Below are 22,869 nucleotides of genomic sequence, written 5' to 3' on the forward strand. Positions count from 1 at the left end.
GCCTCTTTGTCCCCCTGAAAGCATCTGATGAATGTCACCACAGATGAGTTCAACATAATAAATATGAGCACTTTCCTATTCTAGCTGTAAATAAAGTAGCTTTAAGTGTTATTTCACAAATATGTAGGAGTGATGATTTAGTTAGGTGTTACATACAGTACATACGCATTAATTTATAAGTTTATCCAACATTAAAATGTTTGCCTAGCAAACAGGGTCTTTTCCTTTCTGAGATCTCATTTTCTCTGCCTCTTTATTCTATTCTCATGTCAGTTTCTTACATACCTCAAATCTCCCTCTTTCTCCTTAGTGCACTTTTTGTGTGAGTGAGAAAGAGCCTGAACCTTCCATCAAACATTTACATCATGTGTTGCTTTGGAGTGCAAAAGAGAAAAAGGCAGAGGGGGGGGGGCAGAGAGATGTGTACAAAAGAAACAAAGACAGACATGGAAAGACATGAGAAAGCAGAGAAGAAAGACGACAGGCAGTGTGGAAGTCATACAAAGAAGCAGACAAAGAGTGAAACTTTGGGGAAAACACAGAGACAGGCAAAGAGAGTGTAAAAGACAGACAGATGGAGTAAGAGACAGGGAAACAGCTGAACAGCTCAAACAGAAGAGTCTTTGTCTGAGCACCAGCAGGTCAGAAGTTCACCAGCCACTAGTCCACAACAGGGCCAAATAACGCTACCATGAGTAATAGCAGGGATGAAAATTATAAATCAATTACACAAGAGTTTGAAAAACTTTTGGGAAATGAAACTTTGGAACCCATTTAAAACTAGACTATACTCTTCAGCAGACAAAGAATGACAGAGAAGTAAAAAGAATTTTAGAAAGGTAGGAAGTAAGACTTCATGGGTAGATGCTTTAATAACACTGCGTGAGACACCAGGCTTTTCTCATCACATCTGATCAGGGAGCAGAATTAAACACACCTTATTTTAGTACATTGTTTTACTAAGAATATCAATGAGTACTCTACCAATTACTCTTATTAAGTTGCATTAAACTGTTTTACTTTGCTGCATTCTTAAAATGACAACATTCTTAAAAATATTGGAGAGACATGTTTAGAAAGTCAATGTCCTTCAGGTTTGACCATATACTGAAGTTGTTCAAGTTTTTCTGTAATTATTTGTTTAAACATTTAATGATAATCAGTGATAATTAATTCAGTGCTAAATTCTGATGAATATATAAAAACAGATTACATAATGATTTTGTTTTTTGTTTTTCATTTATCCAGCAGCAGTGATGCCTGGCAAACACATATCAGTAATTCATCATTTCACAAGGTCTGTCAGCAGGTACGGAGACAGAGTGTTTGGCCAGTAATACCCAGTAATAGGATTCCCAGGAAAGGTGTTTTTTAAAGCTAAAAGGGATGGGGATATTTTGGGGAAGTATTATTTTCCTTTCTGTTGCTGGCCTAAAATTGTACACCTCCCCCTCCAGAGAACTCTTGATTTTTCCCTTTGGGCTCTTTCTCATTGTGCCTATTCTTTTATCCCTCCCTGTTTTTAGCTTTTTACCTGTCAGTCTTACAGCACTACAATGAGTGAGCAGAAATATGTCAAAGACTCAGTCAAGGACACTTTACCATGAGCACAGCTGATAATGGGCTTGACTGGTGGTTGATGACTGCATTGTGTTATGGGTGTCGTCATGTCTCTGGACCAAGTCATACTGTAGACTTATCACGTCAAACAAGATAAAAGACACTACTGACATCTTTAGTGATTTCTAAATGAAGCATTTTCTCTTGTTTTTGTTGCATTTCCCCCTCTGTTCCCACCCAACCCCCACAAACCTCTCTCACTGCACAGAAATAGGCTATACAATGAGAGCGAGAAGAGATGAGCAGACATGAGTCCCAATTCTGAAGAGGGAGCCAGACATAGAAGGGGAAGAGAGAAAATTAACACCCATTACATTTTCAAATCCAATATGTGCATCAAAAACACCCATATGTACACACACACATTTGGAGAGTGTCAGAATCCATCTACAGACAGTCTTACATATAAACAGTTATGGCTGCACAAACATGACATATGTACACACAAAGAAAACACACATCTTTTTCCTTTTTTTTTCCCATCATACAAATAGCAGAGCATTGTAGACACAACATACAGGAGCAGATTCATATCAGACAGATTTTTCTGTTTTATCACGTTAACATATACTGTATTCGTATGTATGTAACACATTTTAGAGAGGTGTGGTACTGCATGCATTGATAGGGATGTGCTAATTCTTCCTTCTGCCACTGCTTCCCTAACTACTGTCCTTATGAGGGACAAGAGTCACCTTGAATCTTCTGTAGTCAAATCAAAGCAGCTCTCTACTCCGCGTCTCTAATCCACACATTGCATAACATAGCAAGCCCTCCCATCACATCTAGTACAATGTCTATCTGCTGTAAAAGGAAGAGGTAGAGTCAGGGTGTAGGTGGGGGATGGGGTACAAAATGCAAAGTGCAAAAAGTAGCTTAGGAAAACATTACAAATGAAATGAAATATGGGGTTTCTAAAAAGTACTACATAGCTTTTACAACAGATTAAATAGGTTGTATGCGTGATGATGATGATGATGATGGTGATGTTGAGCTTGTGCTGTGCTCTGTAGCCATCCATTACTTCATTGGGGTTGTGAACCAAAAAGGTTAAGAACCACCAGGTTGCATAATGCACCTAATGCTCCCTCCACATCACTGCAGCCATCCAAAGCAAAGGCTGAGCCACACGAACAGAAACACACACATTTCACCTAAGTACAGGGCAGAGATCCACCACATCAAAATGGAGGCCAAGGGAGTCTGCTAAATGTGATTTTATCTCATTATGTAATACTCAAACCCAGTGAGAAAAACATCACCAGACATACATTTTTGACCCTGCTAATCGTGATTATTAAACCAACTCGGAGCAAAAGATTGTTTTAGTTCTTTTATAATCAACTTCCTTTTTTCTACAGGTATCATCTGACTTTCTGATGTATAGTATTTTTCTTCATATCTGCCCTTTCTCTTACTCAATGGCTGTCTTTCTTCTCTCAGTCTCACTAGCTCAGCTCTCACACTTATTCCTCCCTCGTGTTTTTCCTTTACCCACTCACTCTTCCTTGCTATGTACCTCTGTCTCCTACTTACTGAACCACATTATGTCTTCTTCATTTCCTGTTTGCATCTCCTTATCATGCAAATCTTCTGCCACATGTCTCGCATGCTGCACATTTTCTCCCAACCCCTCCCAGAAATTCCCATATCTGTATGTGTGTTGTCCCCACAGGCCTTACCAGGTATGAGCCACAGTGAAGCGTCGCCTCTGTCGGATGCTCTTGTTGACCATCAGTTTGCGGAAGAGGCGCGGGGAGCTTCTGGGTGACAGTTTGGGGGAAGTGGCACCCCTCTTCCCTCCCACCACACCTGGCATCTTGGGGGGTTCGAGCTCCAGGTGCATGTGCTCCTTGAACGTCCGGATGCACGAGTCCATCTCAACGCTCAGCTCGTTGGATGACATCCCTGCAGGCTGTATAGAGTCCTGTATGGCAGACTTTAGTTCTTCTATCAAATTCTGCCACTTTCTGTCCAATTGCAGTCCTTTCAACCAGTCATGTACAACAGATTTTTTTTTCTTCTCGTCTCTCCAGACACAGAAGTTTCAAATCACGCAGAAAAACAGAAACATAAACATTCACCTAGGAAAAAGCCAGCCCGCACATGTCTCTTTCTTGTTTGTGGTTCTTTGAGTCTGTGCTTTATATCTTTCCCGCTTCTCCCTGTTGGGTTTTAGGGCTTAGCCAGGCAGCAGTCGTACCCTCTTCTTTGCTGCTTTCTGTGGCTTATGCACTGTGCTTTCCTGCTTGTCTTCTGATCAGAGGCTCTTAGAGGCGTTTTACCCACAGGTAACGGACAGAATGATTCCTTTTCTCAACAGTGCCTTTCTACCGTTTCTATCATGGCCTTGCTGTCTGTAAAGTGCACACCCCAGTTCAGATCAGTCTCTCTGCGTCACTCTGTCCTACTGTCACTGTTGGTGCCTGCTGAACGCACACCTCAACACACTTCTTTTTCTCAGTCCATCCAGGCAGCTTGATGTTGGAGGATCCCCTTTATGAAAGATTCAGAAGGGATGAAAACTGCTCTCTGTCTTACTCTCCCTCCATCAACCACTGCTTGACTGACCTCCTCTCGCAGCAAACAACCCCCTGGTCTTTTAAAGGCACTCCTGGTGTGGCACAGTTATTATCACTATGCCAAGCCTCAAGTCAAAATCCCCCTTCAGTCACAGTCAGAGCAGACAGTGGTGCACAGCCCGGCACGCAGGGAAAATGCTTCACTTGCTGTTTCATTCAGAATATACACAAGGAGCTCAGAGCAAGCACGCAGTGAGTGCAAGCCACGCCTCCCCTGTTAAGGATTGGCTGGTGGCTGTTATGACGACAAGCAGGCAGGCACAGTAACAAGTTGTCAGATTCATTATTTATTTTATGTTTAGCCAGGTTATGTGGTAACGTTGCTGATGATGTTGGGATCTTTACTAAAGGCAGACACCTGGCGAGTGCAGGCCAAGAAAAAAAAAAATGTAGAAAGAAAAATAAATGAAACAGCTTATTGTCAGCACCAGCGATAAGAGGCTTACACAGTCACCTGGCTCAAATACACACAATGTGCATACCATAATGCCAGCACATAAAAGTTATTCTGAATTAGAAAACAACTACATATTAATATACTACACACAGTACATTCCATTACAGTCTAGCATACATTTCTCTCTCTCTCTCTCTTTTCCCTAAGGATACAATCCAACCATGAGATTACCATGTAGTATGTAGAGAAAAAAAGATTGATGCAGCTGTTCCAGATACATATCCACACACACAAAGGGCTACTCTGAGTGATGAAAGGAAAAGACAAAAGAAAGAAAGGGGAAAAGGCTGGTGATGCCCAGAAGGTAGAGACAAAAAGGAGATGAGGGAGAAAAACCTAAAGGAACGTTAGAAAGGCTGGAACGGCAGCGTGACGAGTATTGGAAATGTGAGCACTTGCTCATCTGCTCGCTGGAGTGATTTGTTTTGGTTGTGAGTCACCGATGATTCTGAGCCATCGAAGCACAGAGAGCTTTCTCACTAAAAGCTTGCCAATAAATCCTTTTGCAAGCTTACCAAGCTCATATATAAAAAACATGTAGTAATACAAGACATCACAAGAGCATAGCAGACTAGAGCGTCTATCATTTGCAGTTTCAAAATCAACCAATAGGCTCTAAACCCCTGCCTCTTAATACAAATAAAGTTTTACTAGCAAACTGGCTAAACTAAGCATAACACTGGAGGCAAAATTAAAAATAACTGATCTGTAGTTTTCTTAATCATTAATGCCCCCAGCAGCATGTAATACTGGTGGGTGAGCTGGCTGTAAAAACATATGCTGCAGACATACCTTCCCTTTTGTATTCAGAACTCTGCCCAGCCACAGTAACACAGCTTGAGGCACCAAAATGTTATGGCAATCAGTTCAATACTGTCCTATTGACATTTCATTCAATACCATAAAAGCGTTTGAGGTGAACTACAGGAAAAGCAAGATGATAACCAGAAAGAGTAGAATCAGTAAGAAATTGCAAACCTTCATGTCAGTCCATTTTGTTAGGTACTTCACAGGGTATGTGAAAAATAGAACCCGCCGGTGACAATGAAAGAAAAGTCACCTATGTGTTTCAAATACATCCTCTAAGCACCATTTGGACTAAAATCAGTGAAATAGTCAAGAAATTTCACTAAAAGCCAAAAATGTCAAGCAGAGAGTTAAAGGACCACCAAAGTAGGATTTATCCACATCTGTACAGACTTTCATAACAATCCAACATATATTTTACCAAAATGGTGAACAGACTCAGCAACCGACCACCAGGCGCTACCATCACTAGAGTGGTTGAAATGTACTTCGAAGATTTGAAAAGGGAAAAAATTAATTCTCCTTTTCTCCAGTTGTCTGCCATTACTTCTTCAACCCAGGGCCGCTGCTGAAGATGAATGAACCCAAAATACCCGTAAGACAAAAATGCTGTCGCTGGCTCTTTATCGATGTGCACTGACAAGAGTAGGACAAAAGGTAAAAAAAAAAAAAAAAATACATAAAGGCATAGAAACAAGTCATTTTAACAGAAATGAAAGATTTAATGAGGTCGAAATTGAATGACCAGACTCTTTCATTCTGTGCTAAACTCTGGTTTTTACACCTGTGAGGGACTGAATGGAAGCTCTCAGTGCACATTCACAGCACAGAGACAAACAATAGTCCCTCCACCCAACCGTAAAAGGAGCTCTGGCAGCTCTTCACTGGTACTTTATGATGACAATGATGAGTTGTGATTAGTCAATTAATCAATTATTTCACTGATGGAAAAGCATTTAACAATCATTGGATTATTGAGTAATCTGCTCCGTCATTTATCATAAACGAGACAAAGAGTCTACAGCCACACTAAAGGCTCTGTGAGCCTTCTGACCCGATTTTCCTCATATTTTATTTTATTCATTAATAGCTTTTAAAATAATTAATCATATAAAATATTTGACGAATTGTTACTAGCAACCCATGCTCTCTCAGATAAATCAAACAGTACTTGCATTTTAGCCCAGACAAACAGACCTGTATTTATTCACAGAGGTTTGTCGAAAAACAGAAATACATGAAAATAAAGTAGATAAATACTTAAGTGCCAAGGACAAGTGAAAGGAGTTCAAAAGAGCCACACAAATTAGACTGCGCTGAACAATGCAAATATAAGCAAAGGACAAAAGCTCAGAGAAAAGAAAGATGAACAGAGTAAAAAGAAGGCAGAGAATAATAGCAACAGGGATAGTGGTGGTTTGTGGAGAAATCTGGGAAAGGTTTAATAATTTAAAAATGTATTAAGATTTGAAGGTGACCTTGTTAGTATTTCTTCTGTGTACTATCCTAGAAAACAGAATGAGTGATGTCTGCTACACATTTCTTCCTGGGTTGTGTATAATGTAGCATTGAGACAGATATCCCATTAAAATCATTCCTGTCAACAGACTAAACTATTCTGAGTCTCAGGTTTAATTCACAACATGACATGTAACACAGACACCCAGAAGTGTAGCCAAGGTAAATAAGGCAGATTATTTCATTTGCCTCTGACACTGAACCAAAACCTAAAAGCATAAAAGTCCAAGGGTTTAAAAACTTCTTACATGCTACATATGACTGGACCTAAAGAGCTGACACAACATAGTTACACAAATACAATCTTGACTGAGTGAGATTCAATTTATTCCCACAGGCTGTGTGAGAACTCAAACCTACACAAAAACTGCCTGGAACACCAGCGGAGAGGGCAGTGCTCAACAACACAAAGCACAAAGAAAGTACACTGAGTGCAGACAAACCATATTCTGACTCGTGTTGTCTTGACCTAGAGTGAAAAAAAAAAAACACACACACATCCAAATATAGTTTTGAATCAAGTTTGGACAGGCATCCACAGTGGGTGCAGGAAATAACATGTCTAGTAAACTTCCAATGATTAATCATGAGACCTCATTAATTGTAGAAAAATGTTCTGGGTGCAGTTTTTCCAGTATGATGATTTATTCATTTTTACTGTTCTCACTGTAAACTACATAAATAAGGAGCTTGGGACTGTTGGCTGGACAAAAAAAAAAAGAAAAAAAAAAAAAAAGATCTGAAGATGTTGCAAGGACCCTGAACTTACTGTAAACAACCAATGGATTAAATGATCGAGAACACAACAGATCTTTGCAGCCCTAAAGATTAGAGTTGTGACGAGCCATCACTAGGTCATCACAGAGTATCTTTAGCTAATCACCATTATTTAGCAACCCCAGTTTTGCTGTTGCCGTCACTCATCTGGAGCTGTTCAGCAAGCAGAGCATCTTCCGAAGGTGAAAGACCAAAACAAAGCGAAACTAGTTTTTTTGCCTGAGACTGTTGCAACATTTAACCATGCATCTAAATTTGTATTCCAAGAACACAATGGGACCTTTTAAACAGACTGACAGTGGCGTCAAAATGGCATTTTAGCTGGTTGTTTATCACATCAAACAAAAAAGTTCAGACTAGTAATTAGTTTCTCTCTCTTGTGCAGACGCTTAACATTTATGCATATTTGCTGTCAGGTGGCTGTCAGCAGCCGTCAAAACACACAAGCTACTGTGACATAGCACAAAGTGTCTGATATCAGTTCTTTGTGCTCAGCTTGCCATGTCACAACCCCAAAATGTCTAGAGCACTACCAACCATCTTTGTGTTGATTTTGATTACCTCTCCTCTGCCCATTAGAACAATCTGCATGAAGTTTACCTTGCAATTACAACTACATCAAGTCAAAATCTCAAATTACTAGGGTGCATGTACTCTCAGTGCACCCACTGGTTTTCATTGAGCTCAGCTGTGTCTCTGTCCAATACATGCACAAGATACACTTTGATAAATACACATTGTTTTCTCAACTTTCTGCTTCCAAACACATCCAAACACACATCAAATGTGGTACTTACAGACATTAACTGTAAAAACACAATCTACACACACACACACACACACACACACACACCTCTACCTACTGGTTTGCAGCTTTATGGGGAAACAGAGTAATCAGACCTATAGAGCTTCAGAAAGGTTCTGATAAATCCTGATGTTTAGCAGCTGAGATGCCTGAGGGGGACATATTGTGATGGCTTTTAAAACACAGGAGGACAAGGAAGGAGAAGCACACTGGGGAGAACATGTCTGCCTCTATCACCAGGGTGACACACACCTCACCTGCTATAAAGTCTGCAGTTTTCCGAGTGGTCTGAACAGCCACCAATAAGCTCACTGTTAACAGAAAGAAGGGAGTCTTCATCAGGTACAATAAAAAATTTTAAAAAAACAGTATGTGTGCAAAATGACATATGGTGTCTTATTACGGTTCCCCTTAACAATCGTTTGGCATACATCCTTCAAGTCTCTGATCCCTACTGTTTTCCAAAATGTATTCTCACATTTGGTCTTTTGATGTCTAAACACATCAGATCAAAATGTGGTTTGGGATTAGGTGAACAGGAAGGTCATAACATCAGATCCACACATTTTAACAACTTATCGATTCTGCTTTTTCCACCTGGTCAACTTTTACCACACTGCACTCTTGTGGCAAAAATAGAAATTGCAGCTCGTTACACATCCTGTCACTTGTCAACAAGCAGGACTTCCTCTTTAATTTCAGGGTTTGAATGCAATTTATCAATCAAAACTACAGCTTCGATTGAAAAACAGTGAGCTAGAACAGTGTTTTTTATGAACTTATTCACAAGATATTCAAAGAATGCTGAACAAAATATTTTTATCTTGTTTTTTTGTCAAATATTTGCAATTTTCTGGTGAAATAGGGATTTTCTTTAGGCTTTATTCAAAAAATACAATAGGAGAAATGAACATCACTGCTTGCTGTTTGCATGTGAGCAGATCCTGGTCCTTCTCTGTCTCTGAGCAGACTAGAAACATTGAAACATAGAAATGTTCTGTACCAGGCTATATCTTTGTCCAGCACCATTTTGCTGTACCTACAATAATGCTGATAGTTACTGCACAGCAAATACACATTAACACACTTTGCTCAACTGAAGCATCAATCAGGGGTGAAGAAGACTAATATTGCTAATGACCCATTTACATCTGCAGTAACTGAAAGGAACGAAACAGCTGATAAATTATGCTCACTTGTCCCTCAGCTGGCACCATCTTTACAAACGTCACACACCATACTCCACTTCCGAGACAATCACCACTGATAAGCTAGTCAAAGCGTATCTGAATTTGACACGGCTGGACAAATGGCTGCCTGCCAAGAACTGGCCACTTGCTGTTTGTGTTTGTGCATGTGTTATCTGAAACTACACACTGTATACATGCACAATGTGTCTATGTGTATGTGTGTGCACAATTGAAGGCATGGTGCATAAATAATAAAACAAGACAGTGTGATCTTCAACAAGCTGAATGCAGCAGATTGATCTGATGCGGAGAGGCATTCTAGGAACATTTCTGAAGCCCAGTCATGGCTCAGTGGGACTCAGATAACCCATGGTTTACTGTAAAAACACACTGTATCCAATTATCATTTGTTCAAACAGCATTTAATTAACCTTTGCCACCCGGTCTGACTTCAAAGGTATAAAAACATCCTTCATAGTCATCATGTCTATAAAGAAATTACAAGTCCAATATAGGCTTAAGGTCACAGTCAGAGGAAACAATATCATCAATGAAAAGCAGACATAAAATCCTGAGACCACCACAATGCACACTCGCCTTTCCTTAGTTGTGTGACAAGGTTCAGACTTCAGAAAATCACAAATGGAGCCAGTGACAAGGCAAAACCTTGGCTTTGACCAATGACAACGGAGAAGGCACCCGATGGACCGATGGTTCAGACTGTAGCACCTAATATTCCCACACTGGCACCACCCTACAGCCCCTGCATCTGGATAGATACAGGCATATCTCTTCTCTAAGAAACCAACAGTGATCCTTCTGGTGTCTTTGAAAAGCCATTGTCTGTTCCATAAACCAAAATAAAATCCATCTTCTTCTAGCATTCATCCATCCACCCATTATCTAGACCTGCTTATTCCTTAACTAGGGTCATGGGGATCTGCTGGAGCCTCTCCAGCATTCCCAGGTGGGTTAAGCAGTGTGATACCCCAGTGAGGTGGAGCCTCCAGTCCAGACACCTGTGTGCTTATTCAGAAGGCTAACCTTGTCCTAAAGAGCTCCTTCTTGAGTTATGTGGTTTGAAATATTAAAGATTAAAAAAAAAAAAAACAGTGTTGTCACAATACCAAAATTCTGACTTCGATACCAATACCTACCTAAGTATAACAAACCATGGAAAAACTCTAAACCATCAGGAAAAGTAATGGACTTCCAGATGCCAGAACATAGAATTTTATAAACTTAAAACAACCAAAATGTTGACAATGTCCCTGCTGTGGGGGATGTGAAAAGAGGCCATAAATACAGTGGCTGACAAGGGCAAACGCGCTGCAAGAGAGAAACGCTGCAAGAGAAACGCTGCAAGAGAGAAACGCTACAAGAGAGAAACGCTGCAAGAGAGAAACGCTACAAGAGAGAAACGCTGCAAGAGAAACGCTACAAGAGAGAAACGCTGCAAGAGAGAAACGCTACAAGAGAGAAACGCTGCAAGAGAGAAACGCTACAAGAGAAACGCTACAAGAGAGAAACGCTGCAAGAGAGAAACGCTACAAGAGAAACGCTACAAGAGAGAAACGCTACAAGAGAGAAACGCTGCAAGAGAAAAACGCTGCAAAAGCGAAACGCTGCAAGAGAGAAACGCTGCAAGAGAGAAACGCTGCAAGAGAAAAACGCTGCAAAAGCGAAACGCTGCAAGAGAGAAACGCTGCAAGAGAGAAACGCGACAAGAGAGAAACGCTGCAAGAGAAAAACGCTGCAAGAGAAAAACGCTGCAAAAGCGAAACGCTGCAAGAGAGAAACGCTGCAAGAGAGAAACGCTACAAGAGAGAAACGCTGCAAGAGAAAAACGCTGCAAGAGAAAAACGCTGCAAAAGCGAAACGCTACAAGAGAGAAACGCTGCAAGAGAAAAACGCTGCAAGAGAAAAACGCTGCAAAAGCGAAACGCTGCAAGAGAAAAACGCTGCAAGAGAGAAACGCTGCAGAGAAACGCTACAAGAGAGAAACGCTGCAAGAGAAAAACGCTGCAAGAGAGAAACGCTGCAAGAGAGAAACGCTGCAAGAGAGAAACGCTGCAGAGAAACGCTACAAGAGAGAAACGCTGCAAGAGAAAAACGCTGCAAGAGAAAAACGCTGCAAGAGAGAAACGCTGCAAGAGAGAAACGCTGCAAGAGAAACGCTACAAGAGAGAAACGCTGCAAGAGAGAAACGCTGCAAGAGAGAAACGCTACAAGAGAGAAACGCTGCAAGAGAAAAACGCTGCAAGAGAAAAACGCTGCAAAAGCGAAACGCTGCAAGAGAAACGCTGCAAGAGAAACGCTGCAAGAGAGAAACGCTGCAAGAGAAACGCTACAAGAGAGAAACGCTGCAAAAGAGAAAACACAACGGAAGTGCGCCAGGCCAATAGGGGGATCCCGAACTGAGGGGTGCTATGAACAAAGAACTTTTACAGAGGCGAGAGAGACACATGTAGTGACATAAGTCACGTCTCATTTTGGAGGCTGCGTAATGACGCAGCTTATGGTGTTGCATTGCAACAGAATGAGCGTCCTCTGATGATTGTTCTCATGTGCTAACAATGTTCTATTAGATTTGTTTACTTGATCAAAAGTGTCATACAACGTCTTTTGCAGCGTTTCTCTTTTGCAGCGCGTTTGCCCTAGTCGGCCACCGTACATAAAGCAACATGAGAGAATTAGGAAGTTAACAGTTAAAAATTAAATTAGACAGTTGCCCTTAATTTCCTCATCAAACTGAAGAAATGGTGAAAAAAAAGGTCGCTTGTCATAAATGGCACATTTTATCGATCACATTTCTTAATCGCTACCCTGCAGCTCTTTAAATTATTCATACATGTCAGCACACACACGCACACACACACAGTATCAGTACACCACGCAAAAGTACTCAGCAATAAGCTGAGTACTTTTGCTAAACTAATGACAGTAAGGTCAGTAGTGATTTTTCTTTGATTTCTTTCACGGAAAATGACCCTCCTGTGCTAGAAAACAAAAAACTACAATAAACCAAAAAGAAGTGGAGAAACAATGTTTGGGGGCACTAGAACCCAAATGTGTCTCCCCTTTTTTTCTGTCCACTCACCGTTCAGGTTCAACTGGAGTAATATCTATCCTAGGAGGGGCTCCAAATGGCAGGGACGTTGGCCTGGCCATAATCTCCTCATCAGGTGTCCGCGACCTTTCCCCCTGACGCCATGACAACGGGGGTAGCTGCAGGTTGCCAGAGAAACGGCGGTGGCCACGGCGTAGGTCGACCCCCAGTGTGCAGGATGGAGACGTAAAAGACTCACTGAGGCAGTATTCTGGAGGCTCTTTGTTGTCCTGAGAGCAGCAGGAAAAGAGTGAGGGAGAGATCAAGTTCAAGGCATGCCAGACAAAGTTTATATTCATCTAGAGTCACAGTCAGTGTAGATTTAATGGAAGCACAAAACTCCAAATAATCCATCCTTTCACTTCCAAGTAAATCCTGTTTAATTACCTAATCCCCAGCTTTTTCCCATCACTGTGACCTGTCTGCCCACTAAGGGGCGCCATAGGCTTATTTCTGCCTAAAACTGGTGTAAAAATCCAAATTTCCACTTAACTGGTAATATACAAACTCTTCACTGACACTAACTAGCCACTACCTTCATGGCTCTTTCTCACTAACTGTGGCCATTTAAAAAAAATGGTTTCAAAAAACAGTGAAATGTCTTTTAGAAAGTGATTAGAAATAATCACTAATCAAGCCTGTGACTTTCCACAAGGATGAAATATGACAGTGTCATTATGACTTCAGTAGATGTTAAAACAACAGCTGCTTAAAAACAAACAACACTGAGTTGTTTGCTGTACAATGTTACATGAATCTCACATGATTCTAGGAATTAGTTTTTGTTTCATCATCGCTTCATTCCTTCCGCTTCATTTACTGGCTTAATTTGTCTTGTTAGTGTGTGCTGTCTGTAGCAAACTGATTGCAGGGCATAAATAACCCTGATTATTCCTCAGCCACATGGTCTAATTTACATGTAAGTCTGAAGGGCTTGATAAATCTTGACAAGTGCAAATGAGTCAAAGAGAGACAGAAACATGTTGGTATGATTTCTGTAAATTCGCAAAAACAGTGCACACCTGCATGCGAGACAACTAAGCGAGTTGGCTCAGAGTTGGCTCCGGTGCCGAACAAAAATGACTGATCATATAATTTGCACTGATTCTTTTTGGAGCCCTATACCTACTGGGTCTCCATTAGTACTCCTTCCAGTAAATACAACCTCCCACTCTGGGTCCCACAAAAGCTATTCTTGGCTAGCTGCCTTTCCCTGCCTACTCATGGCTTCTGTGCATTACCAAACCTATAAAGCAATGCAAATGGTTGTGATGGAAACATTACAAACTCACTTCATTGTTACTTTAAGAGTATGAGTTACTGACAAAAATTAGCTTAGCTATGTGGGTGCTTGATTATTTCCCCTCAGGGCTTACCATAGCCATACAGATTCTGTCCAATCAGTTACAATGGCAATGAGCACATAGAATACTGGGCTCAGCTTGCATGTTGGTGGTACCAGATATAGCACATTTGAGGACTTGGAAAAATTAAGCATGCCGAATGTTTGTTTCCAGTAATTCATTGAAGATTAGAATTTACACTTGCAAAATGTTAAAAATGTTCTTCCACTGTATTTTACGGTTGTGTCTACTGATGGACTGTTTGTCTGGTAGAATATGACACTGGACATGGGTGTCTGCCATCTGTGGACTTTGTCTTTGACTGTTTTTTACTGTGAATGCGTATGTTCAGTAGTTGTGCTTGCACTGCAAACCCATTTCCTCTGGGAAATTAAAGTTAATCACTCAATCATGGCAGCCTGCAGGTGTTCCGCCTGCAAGTTAGGCAACCAGCCTTTTGTAACCTGGTTGTTGCTTTCCAATGTGATGCCCATAGTATTGTAATGGTATCCACTCAAGTGTCATACTGAATATGAATGTAAAATATATTTTATTAAATTATTATTATTATCAAATAATTAAAATGTAGATGGGGTAAATATTACTTGTAAACTTTGTTAAAAAAATGTTGCTGCTCCTTGATTTGAATTTAAAGCAGCATCTAGATTTTAAAGTTGGCAATAAATCTAATACAATATTCCTGAGGTGAGGAGAACAAAACCTTGTTTTCAGAAAACACAGCTGAGAAAAATCAAACTGCTATTTAGAAGAGTATAAATACAACCATCAAAAGACAAGAACATTATGTAATGAGATACACAATGGTTGTTAAAAAGTGATTTATGACTCATCTGCCCCCTTTAAGTATAAAAAACAAAAAGAGGAAAAAAAAAAAAAAGGTATTGCTGTTTAGAGATATTTGTCTTAAGAGCTATGGAGTCATGTACAGAGGAAGAGACAACAAAAAGGAATGTGGTCAAGGACAAAGTGAGATATGGGAGTGATAAGAACTGTACTGCAGAGCACAGGGGATAAAGAAAGGAAGGATGGGGCCTGGTGATATTAGAAAATAAAAGGCAGAAAGGAAGGAGCCATACAACACAAGAAATGCATGCGTTAACTAGAGGACACATGAAGCACAACACCATGCAGCAAAACATTTAAGACCAGCGAATGGCCTTTACTGTAAAACTGAACACAAACACCAACAGAGGACTGCACCATACTGACCCTGCTGTGATTCATTTTGTTTTTGATGCTTTCAATGAATCTTGAGTTGCCAAGGATAAATGTACAAACATATATTACAGTTCATCTGTGCTTCTTGCCACAGCGGCACAAAATTTGAACAAGGTCATCTTTTTAAAATGTAAGTTATTTCTGCTTTCTTTAGTAAAGTCATCCTCTTTGTCTTCCCTTCTTTCAGTGTGACACAGCAGAAGATTTGATTCAACTAAGCGAAGAAAGGGACAGGACTGTGTGTGAAATCAAAGACCAATTGAACTGGTCTGACTCATCAGGCACAAAGCTGTGACCAGGTTTTTAAATCTCCTATATTTTCAGAGACAGGAAAGGTCCAGACAGTCTTGGATACAGTCAGTAAATGTAGAGTCTTTGCATATGTAATTACTTTACTTTTTTTGTAGAGCTAATTATTTGAAAATCCATTGCTGAGGTTTTGTGTAAAGAAAAAAAGTGACTACAAGATGGTTTCAAACTAAGGAGTTATACATTTTTTAGAATTAAAAGTTATGTAAACCCTCAGATAGTAAAGACTTTAAAAATATTTTAATCTGCTATGAAATGTTTGTAGTACTGTTAAAAAAAAAAAAATCAATTCAATAATCAGTCACTGTAGCATGATGAGCAGTAACACATTCTCCAAATGTAAAGGTTTGCTATGACACAGCAACCATGTGTATAAGAGCATAAGTGCAAGTCATTTTTCTAAGCCTAGTTATAATGTTATGCAATGTAATATCTATACTAAGCTTGACTTTAATTTACATTGGGTGTATCAGTTTATGTATACACATGTAATTTAATATAATTCAATACAATATTCCTGAAATGAGGCTATTGGTCAATCTTTGTGACATGGGCAATGATTCAACATTACAATAATTTTTAAGCTAAAATGGTTTTAAGGTGGACAGCATTACACAACAATGTCCTTTCAGTATTTTGTCCAGCAACACACAAATATTTAGCCTAGAGATCTCACCCTTAAATGACACACAGGAGTGAAAGGCATCTGACAGTGAAATCGTTCTGCACAGTAAAATCTGATGTAGGACTGTTGCTAAGTCTTCACTCATTCCTCCCACATACTTTACCCATTATCCTTAGATGACCTTGAAATGCAGTGATGTGTGTGTACAGTATGCATTTGTGTGTGTTTCTGTGAGGCAGGAGTGGGGTGGGTCAGGTGCAGAAGTCCATTAGTCCATTAGCCCATTAGCCCATTAGCAGCACTACCCCCGTGTTCTCCTTGTCTTCCTGGGGCTACAAAACACTGAGACTGTGACATAGTCATTAGTCTCAGACACATACAGATCATACAAATGACTGAATTAAATAATGTCCATTCACCTCCCTAATCACTTCATGCACATACACACAAAAACACAAAGTCCCAGATTAATATGGAGGTGACAATTTACCTCCTCAGCCTTAAAGTAAATTTACAGACTCCTGTGAAAGCCTTCCACCCACATCAGCGCTGGTCATTTGTTCAAACACAAACAACCTTAAGCAACCTTTAGCTGTTTTATGATTTATGACTGCCCTCTACAGAAAAACAAAATCTACAGGTTAAAGTCTCATATCTTTACCAAGAGAAACAAAGCAAGAAAGAACTTTTCTACCAAACCTAAATGACAAAAGAGCAAGGGAGTTGTGTCTCGCCTCCTATACACAATTCCGATTTTTAATTTTTAATGCGAAGCATCCAATCACAAACTGATTTCCAATAAATGTGTGTGTCAATCTGTAACAGACTTTTTTTCACTTGATGACAAATATTCACTTACAAGATACTGATGATCGTCTTTCCCCATTCTTTCTAAACTTAAAAGGAAAACAAATCATCTACTCTTGAAGTAATTGTTGTCCTAAAAGACCTGTTTGTATTATTTATGATTTTTTTCTCTCTTAGCATAATGCATCCCAGGGCATCTTTCACTGGCATCTTTCCCATTTCTCACCCTCCCCCTGCTAACACCCAAGTCCCTCTGCACTCTCACCATTTCAAAACCGAGGTTCTCTCTCTATAACTGATGCTTCCCCGTAGAGAGTTAGGGAGAGTGGGATGGCTGCTGGTAAGGAACAGGACAGACAGATCTTACAGAGAGGGAAAAAAGTGACGAGTATAACAGTGAAACAGTGTGTATGAGAGGTAAGAATTGAAGGGTGAGTAACGCGTAGAGCAATGGAGGAAGAGAGGGTGTAAGTAAGATGAGCAAGAGGCAGAGAAAGCAGGGAGGGAGGGGAGCACTGAAAGTGCAGCTGAAAGAGACTGATTAGTATTGTATGAAATAAGACACATTCATTTACAGCTGAGCCCAGTATCCAGGAAAATGTACCTGCAATTATATTGCACATGGTGTGTGTTCACACACGAATATAAACAGCCACATGTGCATGCACAAGAGACATTTATGTCTTGTAGTTAAATGTTTCAGTGTATATATAAATGCTCTCATTGTCTCAGTGTGTGTACAAACTGCTGAGTACTGCAACTTGTATTTTTGTAATTATGTAAATGTGAGTGGATACAAATGAGTCACAATGTTTAAAATGAAAAATGAAAAAAAAATGATCAATGTTTAAAAAAAACTACTTTAAAACTATCTTTACTAAATATATTACAATATTTTCATGCAACAACAGAGCTACAGTTGTTTTAGGACAAAAAGCTCCATTCGACTCGATTGATAAGCTGCTAAAAGTGATGAAATATTCCTCTGAGCCTGACAAGGGAACAGGATATTAATAAAACTGTTTGGTGAGTTATTATGCCTCCTTTCTTTTATCATCACCATTTCTTTATTGCTGTGAAACAGGCCCATCCTGCATCCCAGATGAGATCAAATAAATTGCCTACTTTCCTTCTCTATAACAAAATGCGTGACATGTGATAAATTTAGCTTGGAGGAGGGCTGAACCATGTTTGGTAATTTGCTGAGGACAATTTTCAAGTGATCTCAGCTTCAGTTGTTTAGTATGCATGTACAGATATGTTTACTGGGGAGACAGTGAAGACAGGGAGCTGTAACAAACTGATCCATCTCTTCATGTTTTTTTTTTTTTTCCTGTTTCCTGAATCAATTCCTGCTCTGCCTGAGAAGAGTCAAGTTTTTTTTTTTTTTTTTTTTTTTTGTTATTCAATCAGTTCTCCCTTGTTAAAAGTTACCTTCATAGTAAAAACTATGTTTGAAAGATAATCTGGACATTTATTAAGCCAACATCCTAAAATATTTCCATCTTTTATAGCTATAACTCAAACAATCAATTAATTAAACAATAATATTATTTCATAGGCAAAATGTAAACTAGTTTGAACTATTGGTTAATGGTGCTTTTTGCTTATTATCTGCAGCTATTTTAATAACTCAAAATCGATCATTTTCAGATTTTTTTAAGCCCAAATGCTAAACATTTTTTGCTTCTGCCTTCACATGGGTATTTGCTGTATTTGACTTTGCATCTGCAGATGAACTGATAAGATTATCCTCACTTTCTATGAACTGTGGAAAAATCTGGATTCTACAAGAGGCCTTCATACAGAAACATTCACTGACTTGCACAAGCTGTTATCTTGTCCACTTTAGGAGGTTTTTTTTTTTAACACAAAACTTTTAGAGAAAAGCTAAGGCATTAAAAGGCACCATCCCTTCCACCTGCTGTGGTGAAGAAATATAATAAAGTGTGAGATATATATATATATATATATATATATATATATATATATATAGAATAAAACTTCCTGTTTTTTGAGTGCAGGAAATCCAAGGTGCCAAATTTGCTATGAAACAGGAGGATGTTCAGAGAATGACCAGGAGTGAACAACGCCAGGCTATAAGACGTCACAGTCTGTGTAATCCCAAGATGCCAAGGGAGAGAAGAGTTTTAATTGCTGTGATAATCACACCTCCTGACGAGACAATGAGAAACATGGAGAGGGTGAAAGAAGAGTACATTGTTTGATACAGAAACAGTGAAGGGAGGTGAGATGAACATCATTAAAGAGAGAGCTAGAGGGAAAGAGAACAGTCCAGAGGGGAGAGGATAGGAGGAAGGGAGAGAAACTGTTGCTCTTGCTGGCTTAAGATTCAGCCCTCAGTTTCCGAGTGCTTTAATTGGAGAACGAACAGCTGTTCAGTTTGACCCACACACCCTGTAAATACAAGCTCAGCATCCAGAGTGGGAGAAAGAGTACAAGAGAGCCGCAGAATGACAGGAGAACAGATGGAAGCTGAAAGACTGAAGAAAAACTAACAGGGACAGGCGGCAAGAGTCAGAATAAAGAGGAGAGGTTTGATAAGCCCTTCATGTTCTGTGTTCAAAAAAATCATTACAAACATGACCCAGCCTCATTACTGTGTTGACTTCAAAAACTACCCTGATTGGGGAAATCTGATTTAACACTTTATTTACAGGATTAGATTATTGTATTTATGCCATTCGCCTGTTTGTGTGTTAAAGCATGCTGCCAGCCTTTATACTGAGCTAGGCTCATCTCCCCAGTTTCACTTCTGCTCACCCAAATATGAGAATGGTATTGATGATCTTCTCTAAGAGCAAGAGTGTTGTTCTAAAAATGGTAATAGTAATGCTATAAGAATAGAGGCATTTTTCGATAAGAAACACTAATTGTTTAGGATTGGAAAAAGATCATGATGATGGTTAAAAGACGCCCTACAGTGGTCACCTATGTCAAACCCACATCTTTTGTTATCCTGATTATCCATCCCAAGTTCTCCCCTTAAAGGATGCCACACCACTGATTCTGGCACACAACATTCAGAATTTGCAGTAGCATGTGGTTCTTGTCAGGTAAAGACATTAGAAAAGACATGACCGCACAGGTGCCCATCAATGCCCTTCAACTTGAAAACAGCAATTTAAGATAAGAGCCCTGCAAAACACAACAGAGGTGAAGCGTTATGAGCTATGATGAGAAATGATTGCAAAATTGTTTTTTTTTTTCAAATGAGATAAGATCCAGCACTTAAACAAAAACCCATAAATATGCAAAAAAAATGAAATTGAAATTCAAAAATTATGTATCGAAGTGCTGACAGACAATAGGCTTAAATCTTCAATTAACCTTGCATGCATATTTTACAGGGTGTTGAAAGACTTGATAAGAGTTGTGGGTGCATGGGCACACTTCCTTGAAACAAATTTTAACTGAATGAATGAAAGGTTGTCCAAATGGACAGTGTGTCTAAAACTACTTTATGTGTGCACTTGGTGAGATACGGGATGGAAGCACAGTTAAATATGCAGAGTCACATACAAATGGTGGCATGCATTCAAACGCTCTCACTGACGAGCACTGACGCACATCCACGTACTGGCATACAGAGATGAAAAGTCTGAGCTGATCATATCAGAGCTAGTCAGCTGTGATCTGCATGGGAATGAGGTCATTAGGTCTGTGGGGCACAGCAACATTATTTAGACACATGCACATTAGAACAGACAAGAGCTGAACCCAGTTATATATTAATATATAAAGACCCAATCTGTTTGCGTACTAAATTCTAATCATTGTACATACACAGACCCATAAGATACACCAAGCAACCAGTCCAAATGTCAGCCAAATCATTAACACAATAACACATTAACACACAAACACTCTGTAGCATGTCTGCACATCCAGAATTAATTCCAGCTAAGCATCAGCAGCTAAACCAAACTACACCAAACCCTTCTGTCAAAGTTGAAATCCAATAATGTACTACCTCAACACAGTCAACCTCACTGATTCAGGAAAACACTCAAAACCTTTACTGTAAATATGCAGGCTTTCTAGTCTTATCGTGCATAGCTTAATGCATACACAATCTATTACCAAAAAAGCCAATGTCATCAATAATTAATTGTCATCATTAATTTAAACATTTGCTAAGTCTTAGCACAATATTTCAGCTATACGCACTTTGGAACTTCAAATTAAAATACATTTGTGTGGTTTTAAGACGTGACATTATAAAATCCCATTTTTAGATCTGCAAGTGCATTTGGAGTGCAAAACTAAAAGTTATTTTGAAGGAAGAGTTCAACATTTTGGGAACATGCTTATTCCCTTTAGCAGCTGAGTGATGGTTAGCTTAGTATACAGACTGGAATGAGGAATAAACAGCAAGTCTGGGTCTGTCCAGAGTTCAAAAATCAGTCTATCGACACCTGTAGAGAAAACATGCTTGGAAAATGTGACAAATGTTGAAAGAATTAAGATTTCTTGACTGCGCACTCATCCACCTGACACTTCACTGTGGGAGCAAGACTCCAAGAACATGTTCCAGCACTTATCTCCTGCCAAACATCCCTGTTTCTGTGCGTAGCACTCACACACAATACATGTTAATTTGGTGATGGACGAGCACAGCTTGAGATCCAGAGCAGTGATTCCTGTAGTAAATAAGAAACTGATGTCAGGGAGACAACAGCAGACCAGGGCTTGTAATGTCTCCCCTGTGCCAAGAGAAACCCAGTACAACTGTTAAATGATGTTTTGGGCTCTGCAGGGAATATCAGGTAAGCCAACATAAATTTCAGAACCTGTCTGACTGTGTGATTCATTTGTTCTTTATTCTCACATTCCTCCTACATCTCATTAGCATTATTGAATGTTTTTGTGAAGATATTTTACACCTGCACAGTCTCATACATATAAACCATCTCTATTACACAGATCTCCCCCTACATGTTGCTTGAGGAGGTCGACCAGCTCAGGGTGTGGTCAAATGCAACCTGAAGATATGGGACCTGCAGTCCAATGCAGTCACATATGGGAGTGAACATATGTTAGGCAAGCTCACTTCTTAAGGGCCCAGGAGCCACCCAGGAACATCTTGCCCTTAATTTTTTTGTTTCTGATCCAGAGAGTGAAAAACACACTACAGAGTCAGTGTACTGGATGTATTTTTGGCAAGAGCTGAAAGCTTAACAGCAGCACTTCCTCAAGGATAAGGGAGAAAGTCAAGGTTAGAAATTAGAAAGATAAAGGGGTTTTAAAAACATGGTGTCAAAGGACAGTCCTTTGACACCATGTTTTTAAAACCCCTAGGATAATTAAATTGCAGAACAACGTAAGAGCAAATAAAGAAAAAAAAAGCCAGTCTTGAAACTAACATGGAGAGTGAAAATGAGAGACAAAAAGGAACTGACTAATGTACACCCACACCATCAGCTATAGACTGTTGTACCCCAACACCAACAGCAACTGTGAAGTGCACCTGTGTCTGTCCATGCAGTACGAATTTACAGTACTGATATACAGGTGCACAGACGTGCTGTCCCAAACATGTTTCCTGAAGGTGAATGCAACTGATTTGCAAAAGCAAAAAAACTCATTTCCACAGGAGATGGAGTCAGGAGGTGATGGTGTGGAGCTTAGGGTGGTAGGTGGCCATTAAAAGCCTTTGA

At 39.7% G+C, this 22,869-nt stretch overlaps 1 protein-coding gene across 1 annotated transcript in view; it reads right to left on the reverse strand.

The window, feature by feature from the left end:
• The window catches only part of pde4ba (phosphodiesterase 4B, cAMP-specific a), a 142,561-nt gene that overhangs the window by 103,017 nt on the left and 16,675 nt on the right, over positions 1 to 22,869 (reverse strand). Inside the window, exon 3 of the mRNA XM_026323697.2 lies at positions 12,857 to 13,095. Within this exon, the coding sequence (XP_026179482.1) occupies positions 12,857 to 13,095 (239 nt within the window). The remainder of the gene's footprint in view (positions 1 to 12,856; positions 13,096 to 22,869) is intronic.

Source organism: Mastacembelus armatus, chromosome 4 (assembly GCF_900324485.2).
Source record: "Mastacembelus armatus chromosome 4, fMasArm1.2, whole genome shotgun sequence".
Taxonomy (NCBI): Eukaryota; Metazoa; Chordata; class Actinopteri; order Synbranchiformes; family Mastacembelidae; genus Mastacembelus; species Mastacembelus armatus.